Below are 27,826 nucleotides of genomic sequence, written 5' to 3'. Positions count from 1 at the left end.
CTTGTGCACTGGTTTAGTGTTCAGACCCAGAAGCTACTTCCATCTTTTATATAGAGTCTATGACAGTGCATTATATCTATCACTGCAATAAAAAACACACATTTAGGTATAGATGTAGCCAGTGGTCAAGAGCTGAGAAGAGTGAATGTACTAACAGAGGCACACACTGTTGATCATTTATTTCCTTATTTTGGAAAGTTTTGTTTCCAGTCAGCTGAAATGAAGGATCGCATGCTGTGACTCACTCTGTTATCACGGGGAATCCCCCAGTGACCTTATAATCAATTTTCCCATGGCTGTTGCAGGCTGGCATTTTGACCGATGGCAGAGGGAACCACACACACACACACACACAGAGAGAGAGAAAAGCCTCTGCCCATAATATGAATGCAGCAGTTGACATTTGCGTGTAACTACAATAGATCTCTGTGCAAAATCTGCAATCTCTGAGGCTCAATGTCAGCATGTAGCTTGTCATAAAACTACAACTAAGTTTGTGTGTGGATTAAAACAAACACAATAGAAAGTGTTAATATTCAGTTGATGAACAATTAGATTTTTATTGGGTGCCAAATCTGACTGCACTGGTTGCTTTTGCTTTTAACTCCGTAACTAAGGCAGTTTGTCTTCGTGCTGTATTTAAACGTCTTTCTGTGGCCTTGCAAAGGATTACATAAACCTCAAGGATGTAAGACTCTCTCAGCTGTCAGAGGTCAGAATTAATTTGCAATATGAAAAGCCCTGCTGGGAGTTAAAAGGTTTTCACAGAATCTGTGTCATGCAGAGAACGGTTTTGTTTTTGGATGCTAACTGACATTAATTGGGCACAAAGGACCTGCAGAGCAGGAACAGTCAGGTGTCAAACCAAACATCCTCCTCCACACACCTCACACCTCCCACTCTGTCCAACCCCGGCGTACCTGAGCAGCTACTTTCCTTATCAACATTTTCTAGAGAGGAAGGAAATGAAAATAAATCTTATTTTTTCAACACTGGCACAAAGTGGGAGGCTACGAGGCACACACTTTAGATCTCCAACTGTGATGCACCAGAAGTCAGTCTGGTAGAAACCAAGTGTGCGACAGCAGAGGAGCGGGTCGACTCAGAAAAACACAATCTGTCTGTCTCGGCACTCTCACATTCTGCCTTTGTTTCCACTTTAGTGCTCGCGACAGGCCATTCTCTCCCTCGCCGCAGCCACACATGAATAGAAGGAAAACACAATTAGGTCAATAAAGCTGTAAAGGGCTTCAAAAACTAATTGGATTTTGAGACTGAGTCAGTTATGGAGATTATCTGAAAGTCTTTCTTTTGCTCAGCAGCTGATCCAACAATGTGATTCGTCTCATTGAAAAGCATCCAGCTCGGTTAGCTTCACATGTGGAACAACAATGTGAGGAGCACACAGAGGAGTTAGTGAGTAAGTAAGCTGGTAAAGATGTCACCATGACAGGCAACCTGCATTTATGTTAACATCATATACACGCGTATACGCTCACTGACCACTTTATTAGGTACACGTTACTTGTACCACCTTGCTGTCAGATATGCACAAATTCCTCATGACACAGATTCAATAAAGAAAAAAAATTTTCATGTTGTCAATGGATTGAAATCTGCTGACTGTGGAGGCTGGTTGAGTACAGTGAGGCCAGTGTCATGTTCAAGAAACCAGTATGAGACGATCTGAGCTTTGTAATGACACGTGCACCGGCTGGAAGCAGCCATAAGAACGTGAGTATACTGTAAAGTGCTTTGAGTGCTCAAGTAGAGTAGAAAAGTGCTATATAAGAAATACTGTGGTCATAAAGTTATGGACATGATCAGCAACAGCACTATGCTCAGCTAAGATGCCGAATGTATGCCAAGAAAATCCCCCACAACTCTACACCACCACCAGAAGTCTGAACCATTAATAAAACTCCCATTCAAATGTTGCAGTAGAAATCGAGACACATCAGCTCAGGCAACATTTGGGTCCTACTGTCTGAACTTTAGCCTCAGTTTCCTGTTCTTAGCTGACAGGAGCGGTACGCGGCTCGTCTGCTGCTCGTCCATCTGCTTCAACGTTCCACGTGCTGTGCATTCAGAGATGCTCATATTCATACCTTGGTTGTAACAAGAGCTTGCTTTTTCTTGTTTTTTTAGTTACTGTTGCCTTTCTGGCAGCTTAAAGCAGTCTGTCAGCGAGACCTCTTCACCCAGAGAGCTGCTGCTCACTGGATATTTTCTCTTTTTCGCACTGTTGTCTTTAAACCTTCGGGTGGCTGCGCGGGAAAATCCGAGTAGATCTATCTGGCTCCGACAGCCATCCCACTTTCAAAGTCAACTAAATCACCTTTCAGCCCCATTCTCATGCTTAGTTTGATCTTCAGCAGGTCATCTTAACCATGACTACATGTCTAAATGCACTGAGTTGCTTCCATATTATTATCTAAATAGATATTTGTGTTAATGAGCACATCAACAAGTGTACCTAATGAAGTGGCTACACAGTGGCTACGGTACATAACGATAGAAACAGCATTACACATTTATTAATTCAGAATTTAAGAGGATCGATTAAACTCGTGTCCATAAGTTTATTCTTAATCTCTTCTATTTTTAATATTTCTTATTTATCTCATACCAGCCAGTTACTGCTGCGTCTGAGATCCACCACAGACAAAGCTGAATGAACATGACTTAGGCAGGAAAATAATAAACAGCAGCTGGTGGATGATACTGACTGGCAACTAGGTGAAAACGCTATTTGCAGAAGTGTGAAAGCTTGTGAGTCTTCACACGTGAGGTTTGTGAGCGTCGCTATTACACTTGTTTTACTCACACTCTCTTTTTTCCCCTCTCTCTCACACACACACACACACACACACACACACACACACACACACACACACACTTACAGACAGTAATAACAGGGGAAAAAAATTCTAATTCTGATTCTGAAATATTTTTGTGAGAATAAAGTAAAGTCACTACCAAAAGTGCACATTTAGAGTCACATTAGTCTTGAATATTTTAACCATAAAAATGATCTCACTTCAGATGCACACAGTGTGGACTGCAGTCAAATATACTTTTTTAACATTCACTATCACCTACCTACATAAATTATTTAATGTTTGCCAAAATACACATAACTACTTCAGCAGCATTACATGATTCCTACATTAGAATCTGTCATCACAACATTCGTGTGTAAAAGGTGCTGAAAGGACATAAAAGAGAAAACACACGCATCACTCCTCCTTTCTTTAGAACAGGTATTTGTTACATTGTTACCTTGCAATTGCACAGGTGATATAGAGTAACAGGAAAGTAATAACTTAATAAAGGTAAGTCTATTTTTAACCTGATCATTGGAAATAAAAGACAATCATAAATCAGAGCTGTAGAATTTGCAACAGACACGATCCGACTGCATCATCTACATGACCACACAGCATCTACTGCAACACCGAAGAAAAGAAAATATTTAAAACCAAACGATCTTAATACATTTTTGAGTCCCTAACATTTCATCTTCAATAGCATCTCTGTGTTCATAACACCCTCTTCTATGTGTCTTGGTCTCATCATCCTGAGCTACCAACCAAAGATGAAAGTTTGCCATCCAATCAGATCCACTACTCAAAGACGGAGTCAGAGTCAGCCATGGTACACACGGCTTCATGCAAATAAACATCCTGCATGTTGTTTGTAAAGATATTATTAGATATGGGAGCAAAGTCAGCTGGGCTTTTTTTAGCTTCTAAATGAAATCCCCGTCTCTGGCTCGCTGTCTGTATTACACCAGGGACAGCAGAGCCCTGGTCCTGGCCGGACACAGCAGTGGTTACTATCTGTCAAAGCTTTAAAAATAACTGCAAATTCCACAGAAAAATCTGATTACACACTAAACCTTTGGCAGCCTGAGTTCAGGGAGATGAACTTGGCTGTGGGTAATACAGCTGCCATGGTGTGCAGTATGTTAGTATGTTTAGGGGGTTTCCCCTGAATGTTAAATGGATAACATTATGCATCCCATATGGAAGCCGCTTAATCCAAAGCTCTCGTCCATCTTCTGTCTGAATCCAGTTGTGACCCCTGCATCTCAGCCAGAGCCATTTCCTGCCTGCCATGTAGGAAAATCAGCATGTGGTAGTAAACTAATCTACTATTATCCTGTCTTATGCGCTGCTTTTTGTGCAATAAGTGTAACAATTAAAGCATGGTGCTCTGCAGCATTTCTCTTTTTACAGTCAGATTATAATCCTCACAAATCTGTCTAAAAACAAACCCAGAACAGTGTGATGGATGAATTCTTACCACTTCTGGTAGCAGTTTGGTGGCCAGATCGTGGATGGCTTTACCCATAATGCATAAGGAGGACAGGATGAAAACCACACCCAGGATAACACAAGCTCTGCAGAGGAAAGGAAAGAAGACACAGGCGATCAGTAACCAACAAACAGTGTTTTTAGTTTCTTCATTCTTTCTTTCTGAGCAGATCCTGATGCGACGGCCACCCCAAACAATAAAAGTGGTGCTGCATGGCTGCAGGGCTCGAGCCAGGATTTCACAAACAATGAGGTTTTAAATTTAAATTTCTCCAGGAGACCTCCAATCGATCATCATCATCATCATCGTTTATCTGTATAGCACTTTAAGAACACACCAGGCAGACCAAAGTGCTGAACAACACAGATCAAAACAACTACCAAATTAAAAATACCATAAAATCGATGACTCGCTTATAATTTTGACTTGCCAAAAAACCCAGAATCTAACATCTCATCTAAAGAGCTGTAGTCTGAGGCCTTTGTGTGTAGTTTGCGTGTTGTTCCTGGGTGCATGTGGGCTCCCCTCTACAGTCAAAGACAGGCAGGGCTCTCTGGGTCGGCCTTGCCTCTAACTCTGTAACAGCTCAGGATTCAGTACGCCTGCAACCCTGAACTGGATAAGTGGGAAATAATGGCTGGACTGATCTCATCTAAAGACATTTTTAGCTGGAGTTTCTATATGTCAGATGGAGAAAAGTGATTTTGCAATTTTACACGGTTCATCCATTTTCATGTAACTTGGAAACATTTGCACTAAATTTGATCAAATTCTCTTAAGATATTCTGAGATATCTGGTTCATCAGATAAATATAATTATGGCTGCTGGTGGAGTGGACATCTTTGGATAAAATCTCTGAACTGCTGTAAAAAGGCTTTTCTCATACTTTAATTAATGACAATCTTAATGACATCAGCATTAGCTGAGATCTCTCATAGCACAGGTTCAGGCTGGCAACAAAGCCAAACTACCTGATATAGGGCGCACTTTTTAAGCTGCTTTAACCTGCTCTTAGCTGCTTCTCTGCAAGCCACTTTGCAACTGACCTCCACCACAGCTTCTCCTTTCAAGCTTCTCCTCCTCCCCGACTTTGCATGCGTTCCAAGTATGCAAACAGTATCCCTGATTAGAGCCATACTACCAAATACTGGTCCTGACTAAAACTAAAGTCCAATTATAAGTAGTAGATGTTTTTTTGAACACGGAAGCATCAACTTCTATGATAACTGTAGAGTGTTAGATAAAGCTACAGCTTCCTGCTACCCTAAACGATCCTGAATGACAGATAACATTTATTCAGAGTGATCTGGAGGATTCATTTGGAAGCAGCAGATGTCCTTTAAGCACCTTTACCCAATTAACAAAGTCTAGAGGGACACAAAAACCAATCGGAGCATATGTCCTGGTCATGGATGAATACCCAAGTGTACGTGTTCAAATCTGATGGCTGCTCTTGAGCCACACTTAGCGTCCTGGGGTTTGACCGGATGAGGTAACCAAGGCAACCCAACATCACTCTGGGAAGTCCACAGCAGGGTGCATGAACACACGTAGACACACACACAATGGAGCGCCGTATCCACCACTACAGCCCTCTATCGCTTCCTGCAAACTGTGGTTGGAAAATGACACCATCGCTCCGAGCTGCTGTTTACTCCACAGCAGAACAACCGAACAGCAAAAAGACCAGCAAAGTGTTCGGCTGCATGCAGCTTCTGTTTTAAAACACAGACGTGGATCACTTATTAATATCAACACGCTCACAACAACAGCATCTCTAACCTTGGTGATTTCAATGGAGGTATTTGTGTTTTCACGTGGAAAACAAAAGTCCTCAATTTGTCTTACTTTGACACCTAAAGCTTGTTACCTTGGCAACCACTCGGTACTTGGGCATTGCTGTTCAACCGCATCTTCTCTATCATTCCCAGACAGATCAAAAAATTAAGAAAAAGAACACAGAGCCTCTCGTTGTGCATCAGTAGCCCTCTCTCTCAGTCTGCTCAAAGCCGCTGGCTATCTAACAAACAAACACTGCAGCAGGAGGAAGACGCCAGGCTACAGTTAAGGTGTAAATACATGGATCCATATTTTATGCATCTGTACAAGTACTATAGTGGCAAGCAAGCGGTCACAGGTTTAATTCCAGCCAGAGCCACAAATCCCCGTTGGGGTTGTGTCAAGAAGGCCAATCAGTGTACAAAACTCCCAAATCAAACACGCTGTGGTGGCTGTGTATAAGACAGCAACAGAAAATAGCTTTATATTTAGATTTTGTTGCTCTCGGATGATTCTCATTTTTCTGTTTCAGAGTATGTCTGCAAAAACATGTCTGTGTGTGTGTGTGGGTGTGTTTGTGTATAGCTGTCATAGACTGTGTGAGTGTGCGTGTGATCAAGAGGAAGCTGTCTTCTCAGCGAAGCCAATTACTGGCTGAGCAGCTCCTCAACTTTGTCCAGATTCTCCATTTAGCAGTGCTGAAATGACACAACGAAGACCGCTTTCAAGTGGATTTGTGTAGATGTTTTAACGTGACGGTTTAGCAAGCTGTCAAATATTTATATCAAAAATACAGTTGGAATTAATCAGACAGGTCTTTAGTCGCACACTTCATGTTACTCTGATCATTTTTATGTTGTCTGTCTGGTAAATGTAGCAGTTCTTTCTGATAAACTCACTAAACCCTCAACCATAAAATTTTTAAATTTTATCTGCAAACAACTTTGGTGAAAATTGAAAATTGTGTGTTGGTGTTTAGCAAACTGTACGCTTTTTTGGCAGAGAGTCGTCGAGGCGAGCAATGTCGCTAGCTAGGAGCTAGTTAGCTTAGCTTAGCATAAAGGGTACAAATGGACATAGCTAACATAGCTCTTTAAGTTAAAAGTGTATCTAAGAGCTGAAACTCACTCATTACCGCAACATATTTTCATTAACTAATATGCACACACACAAGCAGTTTGTATGGATAGCAAAAACAGCTGTTAGTTAAAGAGCAACACAAAGACAGCTTGGTTTGCTATGATACGCTCGGACTCTGGGGATTAAGGAAGACGCCATTTCTGTTTCCATTTATCATGTAAATGGATGCACACGGGACAAAGGAGAGCTAAGAGACCATTGGATAACACATTTAGATTCATGTCCTAATTTCTTTTCAATTCGCAACACATTTATATCTCCTCCTATGAAGTATTTTTATTTAAACATTTAAATAAATCTTTATAAAGATGGGTGTGGTCTGAGAACTCACTGACACAACAACTAGAATATAAAATTATTAAAGTATAACAATTTTATTATTTATCATTTTATTAGCTTCCTCGTGGCTTTCATGTTAAAGCAGATGCTTTGCTGTTGAATCTTTCTCCATGTACTTCAGTGTCTGGTCTCCAGAGGATATGAGCTCATCTGTCGTCTCTACTGCAATTAGCAACTCCTGTGAGACCGTGACACAACTCCACTGTTAAGTGTGAGTGTGTGTGTACGCGGGGAGTGAAAGGTTCACTTAATCGCCAGTACGGACAAACCTAAAGATTTTACTTTCTTTGTTTTGCTTGCAGCCCATCCTATTCTGGATGAACTGGTGCAACACTGTTCAACTATTTCAGTGTCTGATCTTTCACAGAGGAGAGCAGAAATAAAGTGATGACTGGCTCTTCTCTCTCTTTCAGTCTCCTGCTGGCTGCCAGCACTCTGACCATTCAACAGGCTCTGAAAGGGCAGCCTCCTCTCACACACACTCTATTCTCAGCCAGGTAGAGATAAGATGTGAGGCGCTCGTCTGTGATCGGTCCCACTGGGCCGAGCCTGACGGAGCTGAAGAGCCATGCTGTCTGACACACTTCTCTGCTGGACATAGCAGACCACACAATCTCTCCCCTCGCTCACACAGGCCATTGTAGACACACTGAAATAAATTTCATCACATTGCTGGATCTCTTTTGTCTTATTGTCTTATTTTGTATATATGAGACCATACCGAGGCTTCTGCAGTGTAGATACACCTATGGTAGGGTGACCATATTTTGATTTCCAAAAAAGAGGACACTTGGCCCAGTCATGAAGAACTTGCTTAAAGAAACATATTTAACATATTTAAACGATGCCTTCTCTGTGCGGTTAATGACTGGTGAAACAAAAATGTCATATAGGCTTTTACAAGTCAACAAGTGCAAACAAATAACTTAAAAGCCTCTGGAATTAAATAATGGTACAGAAATAAGGCCTCATCTGCATTAGAAAAATGTACTGGGTCGGTACGAGGGAAATTTCTTTTGCAGTTCATCTGAAAAGATGCACTTGCGCTTTGGGATCTTTTAAACATCATTAGGTGCGTTGCTGCGCGCTGTCTGTCCCGTCTGTGAGCGCAGAACAACAACTCACAAAGCAGCAGTTCAGGGATGACGTCACACACGGGTCCTCTGACGGAAAACCTGGACATTTTTATCAATCTCGAAAATCCCCCCGGACGTCCCGGACGGAATGTGAAAAGTGGACATGTCCGGGGAAAAGAGGACGGTTGGTCACCCTAACCTATGGTATCAATTTGAAAACCGTAGGTGGGTTCCTTGGAGCTATCGCATTCACAGGACCTCTGAGTCAAACTTGAGTGGTGACAATACTTCATCAGCCTTTTGATGCCTGAGGGGTAAAGAAAACTATATATAGAAGCAAAGCTGTCAAAGCTGTGTTTGGGTTTGAACTTTAATTTTAAGTATACATGAATTCATGTTGTTGCTGTTTATGGGCTGTAAGTACCCAAGCTAAGTATATAAAAATAAGATTAATTATATCTGGTCAAAACAACTTTACTTGTGCAGCCAATCTGATATTTATACAGTGCAGCACTTTACAGTGAGTTGCTGGTTATTGCATCAACAGTTGTTCAGACTGAGTATCTGAAAATGTTTCTGCTAAGACCTTCTGACTGCTTCAGACCATTTGCTACAAATAAATCTGGTGGTGAAGGAAAAATGTAAAAAAAAAGCAGCCTGGCATATGATTCCTCGGTCACAAACAAATGTTAGCGTTGCTAAGGAGACTGATAAAGCACATGTCAGTAATAAAAACTACTAAAAACTTAATTGATCTAATTTCCTCCAGCAAGCATTAAAATCTCAGGCTGGGGGAAGTTTTCTGCCTGGGATATGTATGCTTTTTTTGATGGAGGAAGTTTTCATTTTAAATCAAAGTACCGTGTATGCCACAGACAGTACAAATGATTGATGTAGCTACCGTGATGCCGTCCGTTTTCTCTCTGAAGTTCTGTTTTGATTGTGTTTGGTGATGCGAGGGGACAGAGACCAACAACAGGTGTTGTTGCCTTTTTGCAACACCTGTGGCCATATGGTGGACTTCAGATTGCACATTTAAGACACACTGGCTTCATTTTTCTGACCCAGAAGCTACGTCCATGTTCTATATCATCTGTGGCTTATGCAGAGCATCATAAATAAAGGGGATTTTAGCCCGGGTCAGAGTGGATCGGGGTGAAAGGTGATCATACTTACATGTACTCGCGGTGCGCTGAGTGGACAGCTGCGGCGTTGCTGTATCGCCACAATACAATCACAGATGACAACACATCCAGCGTGGCGTCAAACTGCAAAGTGTAAACATTGGAATTGGTAATTCTATCACTACAGTTTCTACTTTTAATGAAGTAGAGTGTTTACTCTGGACTTACGGCAAATCCAAAAGCTGAAGCACTGTGGCGCATGATGGAAACCGCTAAAGAGAAAAGAGAAAAACTGTTACTGCACTGTTCACGTTCATCTCCACATCAGAAATAATCATGAGAGCCTGTAACTGCTGTAAGCACAGAGTCAGTCTGTGATCATTTCATTTAAAGTAAACAGAGATATCTGATTTTTGCTCCAGTCTGTCAGCAGCTCAGGACACTGACTGGGTCCTCCCCTGTCTAACTGCAGCAGTGATTATTATTATAATAATTTCTGGTTTCTGCAGAGAACCTGCTGGATTGAAAAACAAGCACCGTTTTGACTGGCTAATTTAACATCTGCCTTTTTATTTGGATTAATTAAGCTGTAGAAATGGTCAAAACAAACACTAAACAGCACAGTTATGTGCATCCACACACACCTGCAACGGGAGGGAATGAGGAGAGAAGGAAGAAGAGACAAAGGAGAGAAAGATGCACAGAGATAGACAGGAGGATTCCTCTCCTCCCACGTTTATTTTTAGCAAGACTCACAGGGGGCTAGCAGCTCGCCTCAGCCCTGCATGCAGAAACACAGCGCTGTGTGGTATCACTTTCTCTCTTTTCCCCTTTAGCAACACATTCTAGTTGCTGCAAAAACAACAAAATCTTTTCTTTCTCCTATCGCTTTTCGCAGTCTGAGCTCCCTTTATTTTCCCCTCCAGCCTCCCAAGCTCCCCTCTCATCCATCTTCACTTTTCCTCTTATTGTTTCATCTACATTCGGTTGTTCTCTCTAGGCTGAAGGCACAATCACCAGCTCGCTTGCAACAGCTCAGACTGAAACGAGAACAGAAACAGATGCTGCATCCACATTCTCCTGCACGCAGTTAAGCAAACATCGCCCAACCTTGAATACAAATGATTGGAAGGGATACTGTTCTGACACCTGAAATGTGCAGAGATGCAGAGTATCAGCAGCAGACCTGTTGTCATTCCTTCTTGGTGTGTAACTTTATGCTCACCAAAAAATACTGAACATGGCTCACACACTGAACATGGCCTCCAAACTGCATTATAACTAATGCAGTTTGGCATGTATTTACTGATGATGCCCTCAGCTGAAGCAAATGCTCCCTGACACGTTATAACCTTACATATGTGTAACTAAGTGCTCGCCACACTCCCATTTTATGGATTTATTATACATCAAATGACCAGAACACTTTGCAAAAACAAGCACATCAAAATTATTAAATGCATCTTAGTAATCAAATTAAAATAAATTTAAGCAGTAATAAAAATATAGAAAAACGAAATCTGCAATCTCCTTTGCAACCCACCTGCACCCCAGGTCCTCCTTTCATGCTTTCATATCTGTTGCTCACTAGAACTTGGCCGTGCTGACAAATATAAATTACTGCAGATGGAAATATCAACTTTCTTTGGAGTAAAATGGTCCAAACTGAAATTTTAAGTTCCATATTTCCTGTAATAATTGAAGATTTGACGCTTTTAGTTGCTCTTTTTGAGTTTTATTTCACTTAAAGCAGCTGTTTTTACACAAAGGATACTTAAAGGTTGTCTCGCAGTGGCTCCCATTATTTAACCTCTCTATACTTTAATCATTTCATTAGGATGAAAATAAAACAATAAAGTGTAGCTTTAATTTTGGGAAGCCACATCCAAGCTAGTGGATTTCAGTGCAAGCCTCTTTGCAACCCACATCCACGCCGTTTCCTCCATTAATTCTACTTCTAACTTAATCATTGCTAAATCTATGTCTGCTGTGTTCTATGCTGGCTTTGCAAAGCAGGTCCCAGAACAAGAACCATACCACCAAAAACAAACACAGTCTCCAACTCAGCTAATACAGCATTCGCATGTTTTTTAAACATCCAGGGTGGGGAGATATATTTAAAGTCAGAGCCTGTGTGCCTCATCTCTCCATGTGTCAACAATACATGATCTAGCAAACAGAACCTGGCAGCTGCTGAAAGCTGCTGAAGGTAAATAAAAAGGGAGGGGCACCGAGTATCAGTCATCGGCCAGAACTAACATAATGAGGCAAAAGTAGGAGGTAAACAAGACAATTTCCTTTTGTTTACACGTAAAGGACTTGCAGTGACAGAGGTGAGCATGTATGTGAGAGTACAAAAAGATAGAAACAAAGGCAAGGATTACACAGAAGTGCCTTAGTTTAGCTGTCAAATGCATTCCTGCACACTCAAGCTTGATCCAAAACCATTTGCTGCAACATCAAGGGAGCAGATTTGTATCTAGGACTACAAACCAGAGCTGACAGCATCTATTTTTCAAGTTAAATTCTCCAGATAGCTGAAAAGACTTCACGTTCCTTCATCGTGCAGCCTCCTCTCATTCTACCATGACAGTTTTTTAAAGATTTCTTTTGTGATAATGACCCCACACATCTGACTGTAATATATATCGTCTGCTCCTCTTCCCTTCTCCTCTCTGTCCTCCCTTCCTCTCTTTCTAGCACCTTCATTAGCCGCAGAGAGAACAAGTTGTGTATAAATGAATCTGCTGCGGTTCTGCGGTCGTCAAAGCCGAGCCCAGCGATGACTAATTGGCTCCCAAGAAAGCTGGGTGGGTGTCAGCCGGGACGGACCTGCAGCACATCAGGCTATCACACACATACACACACATGTATGCACAGTCCTACTCTACTCTCCCTCTTCCTTACTTCTTGTCACATCTAACAAGACAAGCAGGGGAAGAAAGAATAAAACGCTATCCGAGCTCTTTATGCATATCAATGAAACGCTTCACTGTCAAGTTGTTTTTCTAGTTGGTGCAGTGATGGCGCTCGTCTGATTGTCCCGTGTGTACCAATGCATAGGCCTTGTCATTAAAGCAGCAGCAAGTGGCTCAGTTACAAGTTTCTTCTTGATAATAAAACATGAGCTGGAGATCTAAAAGCAAACCCTGACAAACATGCAGTTCACTTTCAAATAAACTCTCACTTTTGTATTTTACATAATGCACACTAAATCACATCAGAAGAAAAAAATTTGCACCGCTGTCATCTGTTACTTCACACTTGATTGGACTTTTTTATTTTGTGTTAGCCGGTTGTGAGCAGTTCTCTTTATGTTAATATTCATCTTCAGTAATGATTTTCAATCCCTGGAGTCCTCAGGCACACAGTCTCCTCCCAGCAGCTGATGTTGACACGAGTCCACTCTTTGAACTCTGCAGCACTCATGCAGGCTCTAATCTGATGTTCTATTGACTTCTGGCTATAGCAAACTGAGGGAGCTCTTCAGCCAATCCTCACAACACCAGTTCAACCAAACCAATTGATATTTTTTGCGACTGTGAATTTGTAACTACAGCCAGGTGCCAAACTGCTATGAACCTAGTCCAACATTAACCTTTCCTTCACTCAGTGTAGTAAAGCTTTTAAACTGAGAATTGTCCCGTGACATTTTCCCCACTGAGATGTTCTTTTCTGTAAACTAAAAAGCCGCACCTGCCTGCCTACAATAAAGGTCACACGCACTTTGTCTTTTCCATGTTTGAGTAATGCTAATGTTTTACAGCATCTATGTTACCCAGAGACTTTCATTCTGTCATCATGTAGAGCTCACAGAGAACAGCAGCAGGTGGTGAGGAGTGGACTGACTCCCCGCAGAGCTCTGATAAGTCTGTGAAACACTGTTGGACCTCAGGGTTTGAATCCTAATGAAGCCCTTCGCACTGACGTACAACTACTGTTCTTTTGGGTCTTTTTTAACCTCTTAATGTTTGTAGTAAGCGCAACTTTCAGACAGAATTTAGTTAAATCTCTTAACCAACTAAACTGTGACTTTGTCTAATCTAATATTAATAATTTAAGAATCACTTTCTGTCCATTCATCAGTTTTTCACCTGTTCCGGAAACAATTTAACCAATCTGATTGAAATCTGCAGATATATGGCTGGTGACCTGGGTAAGCAATGGTTAACCCTGCTGTTGGGGTTTAGTTGGGGTTTTTTCTGCACCTTCTCTCTGTGTGTTTTGTGCATCACGAGTAATTTAGCCTCTTCCTTTTAACAGTGTTTTCTTTGGTATGGTTTAGGTATGCTGCCCTATGCAGGAAGCTCCTTTATAAAAACAGATCTTTCCAGGGAATGTAAACATGTAGCCAAACATAACAGAAGATGGAATTTGATGCTTATTAACGGTGCAATGCTCACACAGTCTGTGTGCATGAAAATGTTTATGTGTACAGTTGAGCTCACTGCTAAGAATATACAGTGATCAGTCACGTTAGCACCAGAGTTTGTTCTCTGGGACCTGGTAAGTTTGGAAACCAGATCAGCGCCTTTGTCTCTTTCAACACCCTGCTGAGGAAGGCCACAGAGTTAGACGGATACTTCCTCCTCAATAATGTCCGGCTGGTGGCACGTACCAATGCCAGGTTGTGTATCATGTTTTTAAAAGTTTTTAAAAGTAACTAAGGAATAAAGTAACTAATTACTTTTGAAAATAAGTAATCAGTAAAACAACAGGATTACTTTCTTGGAGAAGTAACCAGTAATTAGTAACTAATTACTTTTTTCAATTAACTTGACCAACACTGTCAACCGCTATCTGAAATCACTGATTTACCATTTTCATAACTTCACAAATAACAAACGAAACTGTAAAACTCACAACTTAAATTAATAAATTTCAAGTTAAGTGAACGAGAGAGCTCTCCGACCAGTGATATAATTTGTAATTCACCAGCTGGAACCACATCCTCATTTCAGGTTTGATAGCATTTCTGGTAGATAATGGCAGATGGATTGAGAATGAATTGAGGCTGCGGTTTATGGAAGGCCTCAGAGGGGACTGGCGGCGGCTCCAGGGCAGAGCCCCATGTACTAATGAGAAGTGAATGAACTGAAAAATGGAGGGAGGGTGGGGTGCAAAAAAGAGAACAGTTTGTAGTGGCGGAGAGTGGAGTGGGGCGGGGGGTCCTATATAGACTGAGATCCAAAGGGGTGTGTACCGAGGTGTGGTCGTGAAATCCAATTTATTATGTTAAACTACAAGACTCATTGTTTTGGAGACTACATCCTTAAATCTGCAATGACTATACCTCGTTCAGAGAGGAATATATCAAACCCACAGCAACACCAGCATGGTGAAGTCTGCTCACAGACTATATAAAAGACGGACATAGGCCCCATGCTATCACCTTTTGATTACAGAGGCTGTGTCATGAAGCCCAACAAGCATCCACTGGCATCTTGATGTTTAAAACAGACCTTCCCAAAGTGTGGGGCCCGCCCCCTAGGGGGGGCGCAGAGCCATGGCAGGGGGGGCGCGGGATGAAAAGGGAAAACAAAAAAAACAAAAAAAAAAACTGGACACTGCTAGCACGGTGCACCCACAGAAACGCAAAGCAGGAGATGAAGCATCGCTGAATATGTTTCCAAACCAACTTCATTCTAAGCCAAAGACTAGAAAATATGGTGAAGCATATCTTCCCTTTGGTTTCACCTGCACAAGTGCCGAGGTAGGTCTCCCTGCAGAATTGCTTTTCCCTGCATCGGGAGCGCGCTGGGCTCTCCAAATCACAGACAAACAGTATCCCACATTCCTGATTTTTAGTTCACAAACACTTCTTGTAATGACTAACTACTCCTGACATTTTGGAGGTGTTAGCTCTTTATACAGTAAAGTTACAGCGGGATACAAATAATATCAGGCTGATCCTGCCACGATTTGTTCCCCCTGTTCAAATCACGGACAAACAGCATCCAACAGTTGTTTATGTTTTTGAACCCATTTTGCAGAGAGAGGCATTTTTTGAAAAATGTATTGATAGCAATGTTGAATATTATTACACAGGAAAAAAACAACTACACGTAAAATAATCACACCATGACGTCTCTGCCTTTCTAAATGGAGGGACAGTAACTGCGTGTGTATGTAAGCGTGTAAAACCTGCAGATAGTCAGATTAACAGTAACAGTATTTCGTCTCTATCTGCCATTCTGCAATTCATCTCATGTAAACAATAACGTCATGTGAAAAAAGGCACATACCTTTGACGAACTCTGTATTCCTCGTCCACACGTAAACGCAAAAAAGGAGTTTTAAAAAAATCTCCGTTTTCGGTGATTCGAAACTCCGTTTAAGTGTGGACGAAACAGCTGCGTTTTCAAAAATATCCGTGTAGGTGTGGACGTAGCGTAAAAGAGTTAGTAATTTATTTCATTGCTGCCTTTAATTTATTGCAGATTACTTGTATTTGCTTAATTGTTTAATAAATGTTTGAGGTGTGAAATAAATCGGAATGGAGCAAAATATGGGTGTGTGTGGTTGGAGGATGTGCGTGTGCGTGCACACGTGCACGCGCTGGGGTGGGGGGGCGCGAACATTTTTCTTGTAAAACAAGGGGGGCCTAGCAAAAAAAGTTTGGGAACCACTGGTTTAGAAAATGCACTTCAAAAAACTTTTATATTAAATTTTATATTTTTTTGTGCTTTTAATTTTTTTTCTATCCACCCATCAAGCAGATGACAGAAGAACTTGTGAGGGAATATAATTACTGATTTTAATAGCGTAACGTGTTACATCACCGCGTAACTGAAAAATGTCATGTTGGGAAACATATGTAAAAAGTTAACATAGAATATGTTACTGGTAGACGAGTAGTCTAATGTTTGTTTCTCTTGTGTAAATGCCCAGTAAATTAATCACCAGAAACACCCCTACACTCTACTAATGTTAACTAATTTAATTACATATACATTTTCCATGTATTTTTATTACATGAGTAGAATCTAAAATGTTACATTTATTGGAATGTGATCAAATGAAACGTACTGGTTTACATTCAGTTTATATCGAGCACATTTTCCTTAAAGATTAATTGTCTGAATAAATAAACCTTTGATTTTATGTATTGTATCATGTTTATTGAGGGTGAAGAATCATTGTTGCAGTGCAGACTGCCACAGATAACTAGAGAGACAAACAAATATTCATACTCCCATCCTCGTACCCAACCACCAAGAATCACCAATTATCCTAACAAGCTTGGACTGTGGGAGGAAGCCGGAGTACCCAGAGGAATCCCACGCTGCATCATCATCATCATCAAAATAAAAAAAAATTTAAAAAATCAAGGTATTTAATGTTACTCTGTAATCTCAAATACCAGCACATCACCAAACCACAGCATTTTCTTCTGTTTGTGTGTGTCGTGATTCTCGTTATCAGATCACTGTTCGCAGGAATCCCGTCTGCTACGCTGGCCTCCTTCGTCTCTTCCTGTGCTCATTTCTGCAGCTGATTTGAGGGTGGCGCCATGTTTATTTACAGTCAGGTCCATAAATATTGGGACATCGACACAATTCTAACATTTTTGGCTCTATACACAACCACAATGGATTCCAAATGAAACGAACAAGAGATGCTTTAACTGCAGACTGTCAGCTTTTATTTGAGGGTATTTACATCCAAATCAGGTGAACAGTATAGAAATTATGACAGTTTGTATATGTGCCTCCCACTTCTTAAGGGACCAAAAGTAATGGGACAATTGGCTTCTCAGCTGTTCCATGGCCAGGTGTGTGTTATTCCCTCATTACCCCAATTACAATGAACAAATAATAGGTCCAGAGTTCATTTCAAGTGTGCTGTTTGCTTTTTGAACCTGTTGCTGTCAACTGCCAGGATGAGATCCAAAGAGCTGTCACTACCAGTGAAGCAAGCCATCATTAGGCTGAAAAAAACAAAACAAACCCATCAGAGAGATTGCAAAAACATCAGGCGTGGCCAAAACAACTGTTTAGAACATTCCCAAAAAGAAGGAACGCACTGGTGAGCTCAGCAACACCAAAAAACTAGGAAGACCACGGGACACAACTGTGGTGGATGACCAAAGAATCCTTTCCCTGGTGAAGAAAACACCCTTCACAACAGTTGGCCAGATCAAGAACACTCTCTAGGAGGCAGGTGTATGTGCGTCAGAGTCAACAATCAAGAGAAGACTCCACCAGTGTGAATACAGAGGGTTCACCACAAGATGTAAACCTTTGGTGAGCCCCAAAAACAGGCAGGCCAGATTAGAGTTTTCCAAACGACATCTGAAAAAGCCGTCGCAGTTCTGGAACAACATCCTATGGACAGATGAGACCAACATCAACTTGTACCAGAGTGATGGGAAGAGAAGAGTATGGAGAAGGAAAGGAACTGCTCATGATCCTAAGCATACCACCTCATCAGTGAAGCATTGTGGTGGAAGTGTCATGGCGTGGGCATGTATGGCTGCCAGTGGAACTTGTTCTCTTGTATTTATTGATGATGTGACTGCTGACAAAAGCAGCACAATGAATTCTGAAGTGTTTCGTGCAATATTATCTGCTCATATTCAGACAAATGCTTCAAAACTCATTGGACGGCGCTTCACAGTGCAGGTGGACAACGACCCAAAGCATACTGCAAAAGCAACCAAAGAGTTTTTGAAGGGAAAGAAGTGGACTGTTTTGCAATGGCCAAGTCAATCACCTGACCTGAATCCGATTGAGCATGTATTTCACTTGCTGAAGACAAAACTGAAGGGAAAATGCCCCAAGAACAAGCAGGAACTGAAGACTGTTGCAGTAGAGGCCTGGCAGAGCATCACCAGGGATGAAACCCGGCGTCTGGTGATGTCTATGTGTTCCAGACTTCAGGCTGTGATTGACTGTAAAGGATTTGCAACCAAGTATTAAAAAATGAATGTTTGATTTATGGTTCTTATTCTGTCCCATTACTTTTGGTCCCTCAAGAAGTGGGAGGCACATTTGCAAACTGTTGTAATTCCTACACCGTTCACCTGATTTGGATGTAAATACCCTCAAATAAAAGCTGACACTCTGCAGTTAAAGCATGTCTTGTTCGTTTCATTTGGAATCCATTGTGGTGGTGTATAGAGCCAAAAATGTTAGAATTGTGTCGATGTCCCAATATTTATGGACCTGACTGTATGTGTGAGAGCAGGCAATATGAGAAAAGTCCCACAGCAGGACTGCAGAAATGTGACAAACATGTCTAATGAAGACAATACAAGAAAAATATTCAGTGGAGAAAAAGCTTAATGAACACAAGAACCCTGAAAAACAAGGTGAAGGAGGCTGTTATCCTCGCCCTCATCAGTATTACAGGAAACTCATATCTCTATATACAAACCACTGTGGAGGTGATAAGGATCACAGATGCAAAAAGCTTGTTTCTTTACTTAAGTTAAGCACCAAAATGCATTTACTGCAGAGGGGGAGGAGTAAGCTGAACATCAGGTGACAGATCTGTCCAATGAAAAATGTCAATCAAACATGTGAAGCAAACATCATATTCTGGCACACACAGACACAGTCTGTCAAATCTAAACAGCTTTCTAAAGGGGACTTTAAATACAGTTTTTCCAATTGAAAGTGTCTCACTACTATTACAAATAAGATCCCGGACAAACAAAAAGAGACAGAGGAGGAGTTAATTATCCAGCCAGCAGTCTCGTCCTTGACACACTCGGGATAAATAAAGAGAGAAACCCAAAGGTTTAGCACAAAGTGTTGGGTGATCAAATATGTTCTGCCTTAAAAGAAGCAAAACTTCGATAAATGCAGCAAGCGTGAAGGTCGACTTCACAAAGACGCTGACAGCAAAAACGTTCCACGTTGTTTTTGTAACCGGGAGAAACAAGAGCCGTGGGAGGCTAAAGTTTGAACGAAACAGGATCCTGGCACGAGTTAGCATGCTGAAGTGCTTTTTCTTCATCTTGCCTTTGATTTTGAGAACAAATGTTTAATCTGTTGGGTGTCACATTTACCAGCAGGGTGTTGCAGTAATTAACAAAGCTGTCCTTCGACTAACAAACCAAACAGCAAGCTCTCTTTTGACTCGTCTTTAGATCTTTCGCACGCACAAGAAATGTGGCATCAAAGGAAAAGACCGGAGTGTGTTACTCACTGAACGCAGTAATGGCCAGGATGATGGTGACCACGATGGACGCCCAGGACACCCACAGAGCCTTCTTGCGGTAACTCTGTGCTTCGTGAGGCTTCAGACGCATACTGCTCTCCAGGAGACCTGCAGACAGTGTCGCAGGGCACAGTGACCCACAGTGTTCAAACAGGGTTTGGAGTTGCTTTTAAAGTGGAACTTTAATCTATTTTGAAATGTTGTGCCACATATACACTGTTACACTGTTACTCAGTGTAACAGTGTATACTGTGTAGGGCTGCACGATTAATCGTTAGAAAATCGCGATCTCGATTCATACTTATGTGCGATCTCATTTCCAAATGACAACGATCTAAAAAAAAAAAAGAAAGAAAGAAAGAAAGAAAGACGACGACGATTGTACCGCATTTTGATCCGGGACATAATCTGCATGAAAACAAGCGCTCACTCTTCCTGCTCAACAAATGACAAGGGCGGAGCCTTATACCACTGATACAGAAGCTGTGCCGTGATGCTCAAATTGGCAGGAAAAAAACAACGGAGAACACGTCAGGGGTGACGAGAAAGTGACAGGAGAAAATTTGTCCCGGTCAACCACCCAAACATCAATAACGGGAACCTTATACAGCGCTTCCCTATACACGTCGAACTCCCGCAGGCACAAAGAAATTACTTACTTATCACCTGACGAAAGATATGGCTCCCATCAACACTGTGCAAAACGAGGGATTTAGGAAAATGATCAACACCCTAGACCAGGGGTCGGCAACCTGCGGCTCCGGAGCCGCATGCGGATCTTTAGTCCTTCTACGGCTCCGCATGGTTTGGGGAAATAAATAATTTTTTGTAAGTAATTAGCTAAAGTCTACTTTATTTATGTTAGTTCTTTTTTAACTCGTAGTTCTAAATTGGAAGATTATTGTGATATTGAAATATAAATATAAAATTATATTGTATTAGTTTTTGATCGATCAAAATAAGCGTCACACTTGCGGAAGCCGATATACCCGCCGAAACGCCGTGCGAGACTTTCAACCCCAGGCAGGCCAATTATGGATCTTCGGATCCACATTATGTCAGCAGCTGTTCTCCAAAAACAAACACGTTCACCCCTCACAGACGGCAGCTTACAGTCGTGCGTAAAGATGAAAGTGACCCCGATCGTACAGCAGACGCTGTGGTTCAGGAGCGGAAGTCCCATTGTAAACATATCACGGGAGACCCGACTATGTTTCCATTATTGTTTTTATGTTCAGTTTCAACTGTTACGAAGTTGATGTGCAGTTAATAAGTGCAATAAATATTTATATTGGAAAAGAAAATCGTGAGAGAATCGTGATCTCAATTCTAAGCAAAAAAATCGTGATTCTCATTTTATGCAAAATCGTGCAGCCCTAATACTGTGTTACTGTTACAAATTTCTTACGCGTGGGACTAATAAAGGTTATCTTATCTTACAATGACAGCTGCTCGTGTTAGTTTTAAAACAAATGAGGTGTGTGCAAGTAATCACACTGCTCTGAGCGCTCCGTTTCAAACTGATTTTTCTACTCTTGGATGTCACAGAGAGAGAGACTCCTGGGTATAATCTACCTGCGGCTCAAAAAACGCTGCAATTATTCAGAAATAATTTAGTTTAAAGGAAGAATAAACTTTAATGAGAAGGAGCGAAAACGGCTTGTTAGAGACTGGCTGAATTAAGGTCCAGTATAAGATTAATCTGGACTATTTTGGATTTAACTCAATGCAAAGCTACTCTAGTAGAGTCCAATCATAAAAATATAAAACTGAAAATAATGCATAACAGGTCTACAGTTTTCACAACAGATTTAATTTGGTAAATGTGAACAGCTTCAAGCTACACCTTACCCAGGGGTGGGGGAACTCCAGGGCTCAAGGGCCGGTGTCCTGCAGGTTTTAGATGTCTTTGATCCAATACAGCTGATTTAAATGGCTAAATGACCTCCTCAACATGTCTTGAAGTTCTCCAGAGGCCTGGTAATGAACTAATCATCTGATTTAGGTGTGTTGACCCAGGGTGAGCTCTAAAACCTGCAGGACACCGGCCCTTGAGACCTGGAGTTCCCCACCCCTGCTGTAGGCTATCCCAGCAGAGTACACCCTGGACTGTCTATCACAGGGCTAACACTTACACCAATTTACCTAAAGAGAAGAGGATCCAGAGGACTCACACAGACAGGTCCCAGGCAGATGGTGGATTGAACTCAGACCCTTCTTGCTGGGATTCAGCAGTGCTAATGATTGCACCACCACTTAAATTATATACTGACAAAGAAACTTTTGTTTTTGTCATAATCTTACGAACTTATCTTGTGAACACTTTGACTGTGTGTGTCTGCTGTTTGGTATGAAACAGGTTATGTGCAGTGGAGCTTTTTTCAAGACTGAACCGAAATATGGTGGAAAATCTAATCTGAGCCTGGATCTGCTGGAGCTTTCTTCCTATTAAAAGGGAGTTTTTCCTTCCCACTTTCACCAAATGCGTTCCCAGAGGAGATCGTCTGCTTGTTGATTTTCTCTGTATTATTGCAGACAGTATTGTAAACAGCCATGTTAGAGGCTGGAAAAGTAAAGCACCGAGTGGATAGATGCTACAAAACCTTGCTGATAAACTGATGATGATGATATGAAACTGACTGATAAACTGATGATGATGTGTATCATATGATCACTGATCAGTGTTCGCAGGCTAATTCGATCTATCCATCTAAACAACCAAGTTTGAATTTTGTTTTGTTTTTAAAACTAATATTAGATACATAACCTCAGACATAAAGGGTACAAATAAATACTTACTTGGTGTCCTGCTGGCTGAAAGTGAAAAGGCACTGACCAAAAGATGGCTAACACAGGATCCACCAACATTAAACAGCTGGATTAATGTAACACTAGAGATTTATAAGATGGAAAAGATTACTTTTTTTAGTGAATTTAGAGTATGAGAAATGTATAAACCCCTGGGGAAAATGGCTCTGCTATGTGGGATCTATAAGGCCAGATATCGCTGCTATCCACCATTAGAGTGGCTTTACTTTGCAAAGTAACATGTACTAATGCTATTTATGCCCTCATCTGCTACTGTTGGTGTTGTTACCCGAATGTCCTCTCTCTGGATGTATATAGTTACAAACTATATCTATCTGTACATATGTTTTGTTTTTGTTTCACACTCTTGTGAAGGAAAAAGTTTTTCTTCACTTGAAGTGATGGCACACACCCAGACTACTATGCTCTCCTGTATATGAGTCTTAAAATTAAGGTATGTGTCAAGTGATGTACATTTTGTTTTATGTATAACATAAAAATAAACCCTAATATTTAAAGATTCTCCAATATTTCAAATTCTTTTTGTTTTTTTGGGGGGGTTTTGTGTTATGACAAGAACTTTGCTAAAAAGTGTTTTCTGTCTTATGTCCCAATGAAAGCAAATCCACATCCAAATCCACATCTTTTTGTGGATTTGGCAGGTCCTGAGTCATCAGGGTCATGGTAGGAGGCAACTGGACTTATTCAGATTCAGATTCAGATTCTCATCTGAGAGAGTCCCAGATAAGAAACCGTTAGTGGTCCTGAGGGTCGTTAAAACCCACTATTAATCATGTGATTATTCACATGATGACCTGGATCAAAATTAAAACCCAAAAAAGCAGAAGCTTCACCAAACGCATCAACTCGGTGGATAAAAAGATCCAGTTCACCAGGGAGGATACCAGGGAAAACAAGTTATCATTCCTGGAATGTGCTGTGATCACTGAGGAGGACAGAAGCCTCAACACTGAAATCCATTCACACAAACCAGCACCTACTCTTTTACTCCCACCAACCACTTGAACACCAACTTGGAGTGAACAGGACAAGACTCAGTTATACACCTGCACTTAAAAGAGAAAGAACGATCTTTCGAAGATGACAACGACAATGTGCATTTTATGTTTGAGAGAGGAGTAAAGGAGGCCATCTACATCTGCTGTGACTGAGCAGCGTAGAACAGAGGTGGTGGCTTATGCAGTCTTGAGATCCCTTCCCAGGCATTTCAATCCCCCACTCACACCTTGCCTCAGTAGCTCACATGATGGTGGGGTGATGGTGTCTCACTGAGTTGGCCCCAGTGACAGTGCTGACCCACACCTTTTTAATAACACGTTGACTCACATGACACGTCACATGACCTATAGTAGGTTAAAGAGCTTTGGGATCACTTCCAGATATGGCTCCCATCAACACTGTGCAAAACGAGGGATTTAGGAAAATGATCAACACCCTAGACCAGGGGTCGGCAACCTGCGGCTCCGGAGCCGCATGCGGATCTTTAGTCCTTCTACGGCTCCGCATGGTTTGGGGAAATAAATAATTTTTTGTAAGTAATTAGCTAAAGTCTACTTTATTTATGTTAGTTCTTTTTTAACTCGTAGTTCTAAATTGGAAGATTATTGTGATATTGAAATATAAATATAAAATTATATTGTATTAGTTTTTGATCGATCAAAATAAGCGTCACACTTGCGGAAGCCGATATACCCGCCGAAACGCCGTGCGAGACTTTCAACCCCACGCAGGCCAATTATGGATCTTCGGATCCACATTATGTCAGCAGCTGTTCTCCAAAAACAAACACGTTCACCCCTCACAGACGGCAGCTTACAGTCGTGCGTAAAGATGAAAGTGACCCCGATCGTACAGCAGACGCTGTGCGCAGAGTTCAGGAGCGGAAGTCCCATTGTAAACATATCACGGGAGACCCGACTATGTTTCCATTATTGTTTTTATGTTCAGTTTCAACTGTTACGAAGTTGATGTGCAGTTAATAAGTGCAATAAATATTTATATTGGAAAAGAAAATCGTGAGAGAATCGTGATCTCAATTCTAAGCAAAAAAATCGTGATTCTCATTTTATGCAAAATCGTGCAGCCCTAATACTGTGTTACTGTTACAAATTTCTTACGCGTGGGACTAATAAAGGTTATCTTATCTTACAATGACAGCTGCTCGTGTTAGTTTTAAAACAAATGAGGTGTGTGCAAGTAATCACACTGCTCTGAGCGCTCCGTTTCAAACTGATTTTTCTACTCTTGGATGTCACAGAGAGAGAGACTCCTGGGTATAATCTACCTGCGGCTCAAAAAACGCTGCAATTATTCAGAAATAATTTAGTTTAAAGGAAGAATAAACTTTAATGAGAAGGAGCGAAAACGGCTTGTTTCTGTCTTATGTCCCAATGAAAGCAAATCCACATCCAAATCCACATCTTTTTGTGGATTTGGCAGGTCCTGAGTCATCAGGGTCATGGTAGGAGGCAACTGGACTTATTCAGATTCAGATTCAGATTCTCATCTGAGAGAGTCCCAGATAAGAAACCGTTAGTGGTCCTGAGGGTCGTTAAAACCCACTATTAATCATGTGATTATTCACATGATGACCTGGATCAAAATTAAAACCCAAAAAAGCAGAAGCTTCACCAAACGCATCAACTCGGTGGATAAAAAGATCCAGTTCACCAGGGAGGATACCAGGGAAAACAAGTTATCATTCCTGGAATGTGCTGTGATCACTGAGGAGGACAGAAGCCTCAACACTGAAATCCATTCACACAAACCAGCACCTACTCTTTTACTCCCACCAACCACTTGAACACCAACTTGGAATGAACAGGACAAGACTCAGTTATACACCTGCACTTAAAAGAGAAAGAACGATCTTTCGAAGATGACAACGACAATGTGCATTTTATGTTTGAGAGAGGAGTAAAGGAGGCCATCTACATCTGCTGTGACTGAGCAGCGTAGAACAGAGGTGGTGGCTTATGCAGTCTTGAGATCCCTTCCCAGGCATTTCAATCCCCCACTCACACCTTGCCTCAGTAGCTCACATGATGGTGGGGTGATGGTGTCTCACTGAGTTGGCCCCAGTGACAGTGCTGACCCACACCTTTTTAATAACACGTTGACTCACATGACACGTCACATGACCTATAGTAGGTTAAAGAGCTTTGGGATCACTTCCAAAGGGGACAGCTATATCTAGGGGGTATTACCCAGGGCTCTCCGCTGGTTGTTTAGAAGTGATGAAGCCTCTATTAATGAGACGCAAAACGTCTTTACAAACCTGGTGAAAGTGAATGTCAGAAAATGCACAGGAAAGGCTACAAACACACCCCTGTGTGCTGGTTTAAGCTGTGAAACACCTGCTACTGTTTAAATGCTGCCTGTGGTCATCAGCCTTCCCAAAGACAAGCCTCCACTGATTCATTTACAGAATCTGCAGGCACCACTATTTCATGTAAGATGTCTGCACACTCTGTTTGCACATTCTGCACTGCATTACTACGCAGATCTGTGAATAATTTAGCATGCATATTGGTCACCACACAGTCCTCAGTTATGAAGCAGCCTTTTCCCTCAGAAATCATACATGATTCATGGACAGTGTGGAACATCTGGGGGCAAAATTTAGGGAAATGTTTTGAGCAGGCTACAGTTGAATGAATTAAAGTGTATTTCCAGTACGTGTACAGTAAAACACGCACCGGTCTACATGGCATTACGCACGGTGTGCGTCTTGGCCACGGGGCATCCAGAGAAACTTTAAACATAATTCAAGCCGCCTACCTCTGTCCTCTATGCTGTCAGTTATCTTCATCTCTTGGTCCATCTTAAAGCCCTCTGCGTGATTTTCTGTGTTGGGCTGCTGCTGTAGAGAGTCCGCCTGCTCGCACCGTCCGTTTACCACCGTGGGGTCCACAACTACAGCCGGGTCCGGGACAGTGGTGGAGTCTGGCGGTGTGGGCTCTGTCATCTTCTCGGTGGGGGGTCGCGGTTCCATTGAGGCACTCCACAAATGTCTCACCTGGGTGAGAAGCGCAGGCTTGCAAACAGACAGAGACCCAGAGACAGACAAGGAGGGCGGGAGACTCCTCACAGGGTGCTGAGCCAGTTGCGCCAAATGACAGACAATAAGGCGAAATCGTACCGGAAATTACAAGTTGTACATTTCAAAACAAAAGCCTTTTTTGAACCCTATTGGAGAAAAAAAAGTGTATTTTTTTGTTGTTGTTAAAAATAGACAGTAAGGTTGAATATTTCATAACCTTTTTTATTTGATATCAATTAACTATCATCATGCTATTGTTTTAGACTACAGTCTGCTCCACAAATGATTTGCTACTTTTTGAAGCATCCTTTTTTTCCTATTTCCTGGCTTTGCTTTACTATTTCTACAGCATCTCTGAGGGTAATATTGTACTTTTTTTACTTTACTTTATTAATATGACAAGTAGCAGTTGCTAGCTACTGTAGCACTTCAGATTAAAGCATTAAAGCCACTGAACCTACGCTATAACACAGGGTTATAAACTGACCTATACTGGGGGGATGAAATGGTTAACGTTAACCCGCCCTCGCCTAGAAGCACTTAAATACTGTTTTTCCTTTTTCCTATACATTGGCTACAATAGGCTGTGTAATAATAATATGTAGCTTTAGACCCTTAGTTTGCTGACATGATTTAACAAACCAGGCTTAGGGTAAGTGGTTTTAGCTGTGAACCGAGCAACAGTAGGTATTTCCTAATTAATTCAGCCTTATAAGTTAGTTCCCAAACAAGAGATGAGATTTATTTCGAAAGTGTTTACCGGAAGTGGTTTGTGTACGAGCTGACACACTTGACAGAAAGATGTTGCGTCTGGACGAGACGTAGGAGACGGAATATTCACATCAGGCTCCGATTCGCGACTTTGCGACAGATAGGCGCACCTGGACTCTAATTACTAGTCCCGGTGGAGGTCACGAGACCAGTGCTCGTGCTGCAGCTCAAAAGTGCACTTACCGCCGCGCTCTGCACTGCGCGTTCGCGAGGAAAACATCTGTCCCATGTGGATTCA

General features: G+C 41.6%; 1 protein-coding gene across 2 annotated transcripts in view; it reads right to left on the bottom strand.

Annotated features, from left to right (window-relative positions):
• Window positions 1–26,866, bottom strand: part of LOC134619973 (transmembrane protein 163a) — a 34,570-nt gene extending 7,704 nt beyond the window's left edge. The window contains exons 1-5 of one of the 2 annotated variants that reach the window (XM_063465801.1): window positions 26,556–26,866; window positions 19,935–20,054; window positions 10,008–10,051; window positions 9,832–9,923; window positions 4,309–4,405 (exon numbers count right to left, since the gene is read on the bottom strand). In XM_063465801.1, the coding sequence (XP_063321871.1) occupies window positions 4,309–4,405; window positions 9,832–9,923; window positions 10,008–10,051; window positions 19,935–20,054; window positions 26,556–26,769 (567 nt within the window). In that variant the 5' untranslated portion in view covers window positions 26,770–26,866. The remainder of the gene's footprint in view (window positions 1–4,308; window positions 4,406–9,831; window positions 9,924–10,007; window positions 10,052–19,934; window positions 20,055–26,555) is intronic. The other variant, XM_063465802.1, reaches the window with a different exon arrangement.
• Window positions 26,867–27,826: the final 960 nt, after the last annotated feature.

The sequence above is a fragment of the Pelmatolapia mariae genome, linkage group LG23 (genome assembly GCF_036321145.2).
Source record: "Pelmatolapia mariae isolate MD_Pm_ZW linkage group LG23, Pm_UMD_F_2, whole genome shotgun sequence".
Classification (NCBI taxonomy): domain Eukaryota; kingdom Metazoa; phylum Chordata; class Actinopteri; order Cichliformes; family Cichlidae; genus Pelmatolapia; species Pelmatolapia mariae.
The sequence above is the reverse complement of the archived record's forward strand: the minus strand, read 5'-3'. Positions and strand labels throughout refer to the sequence as shown.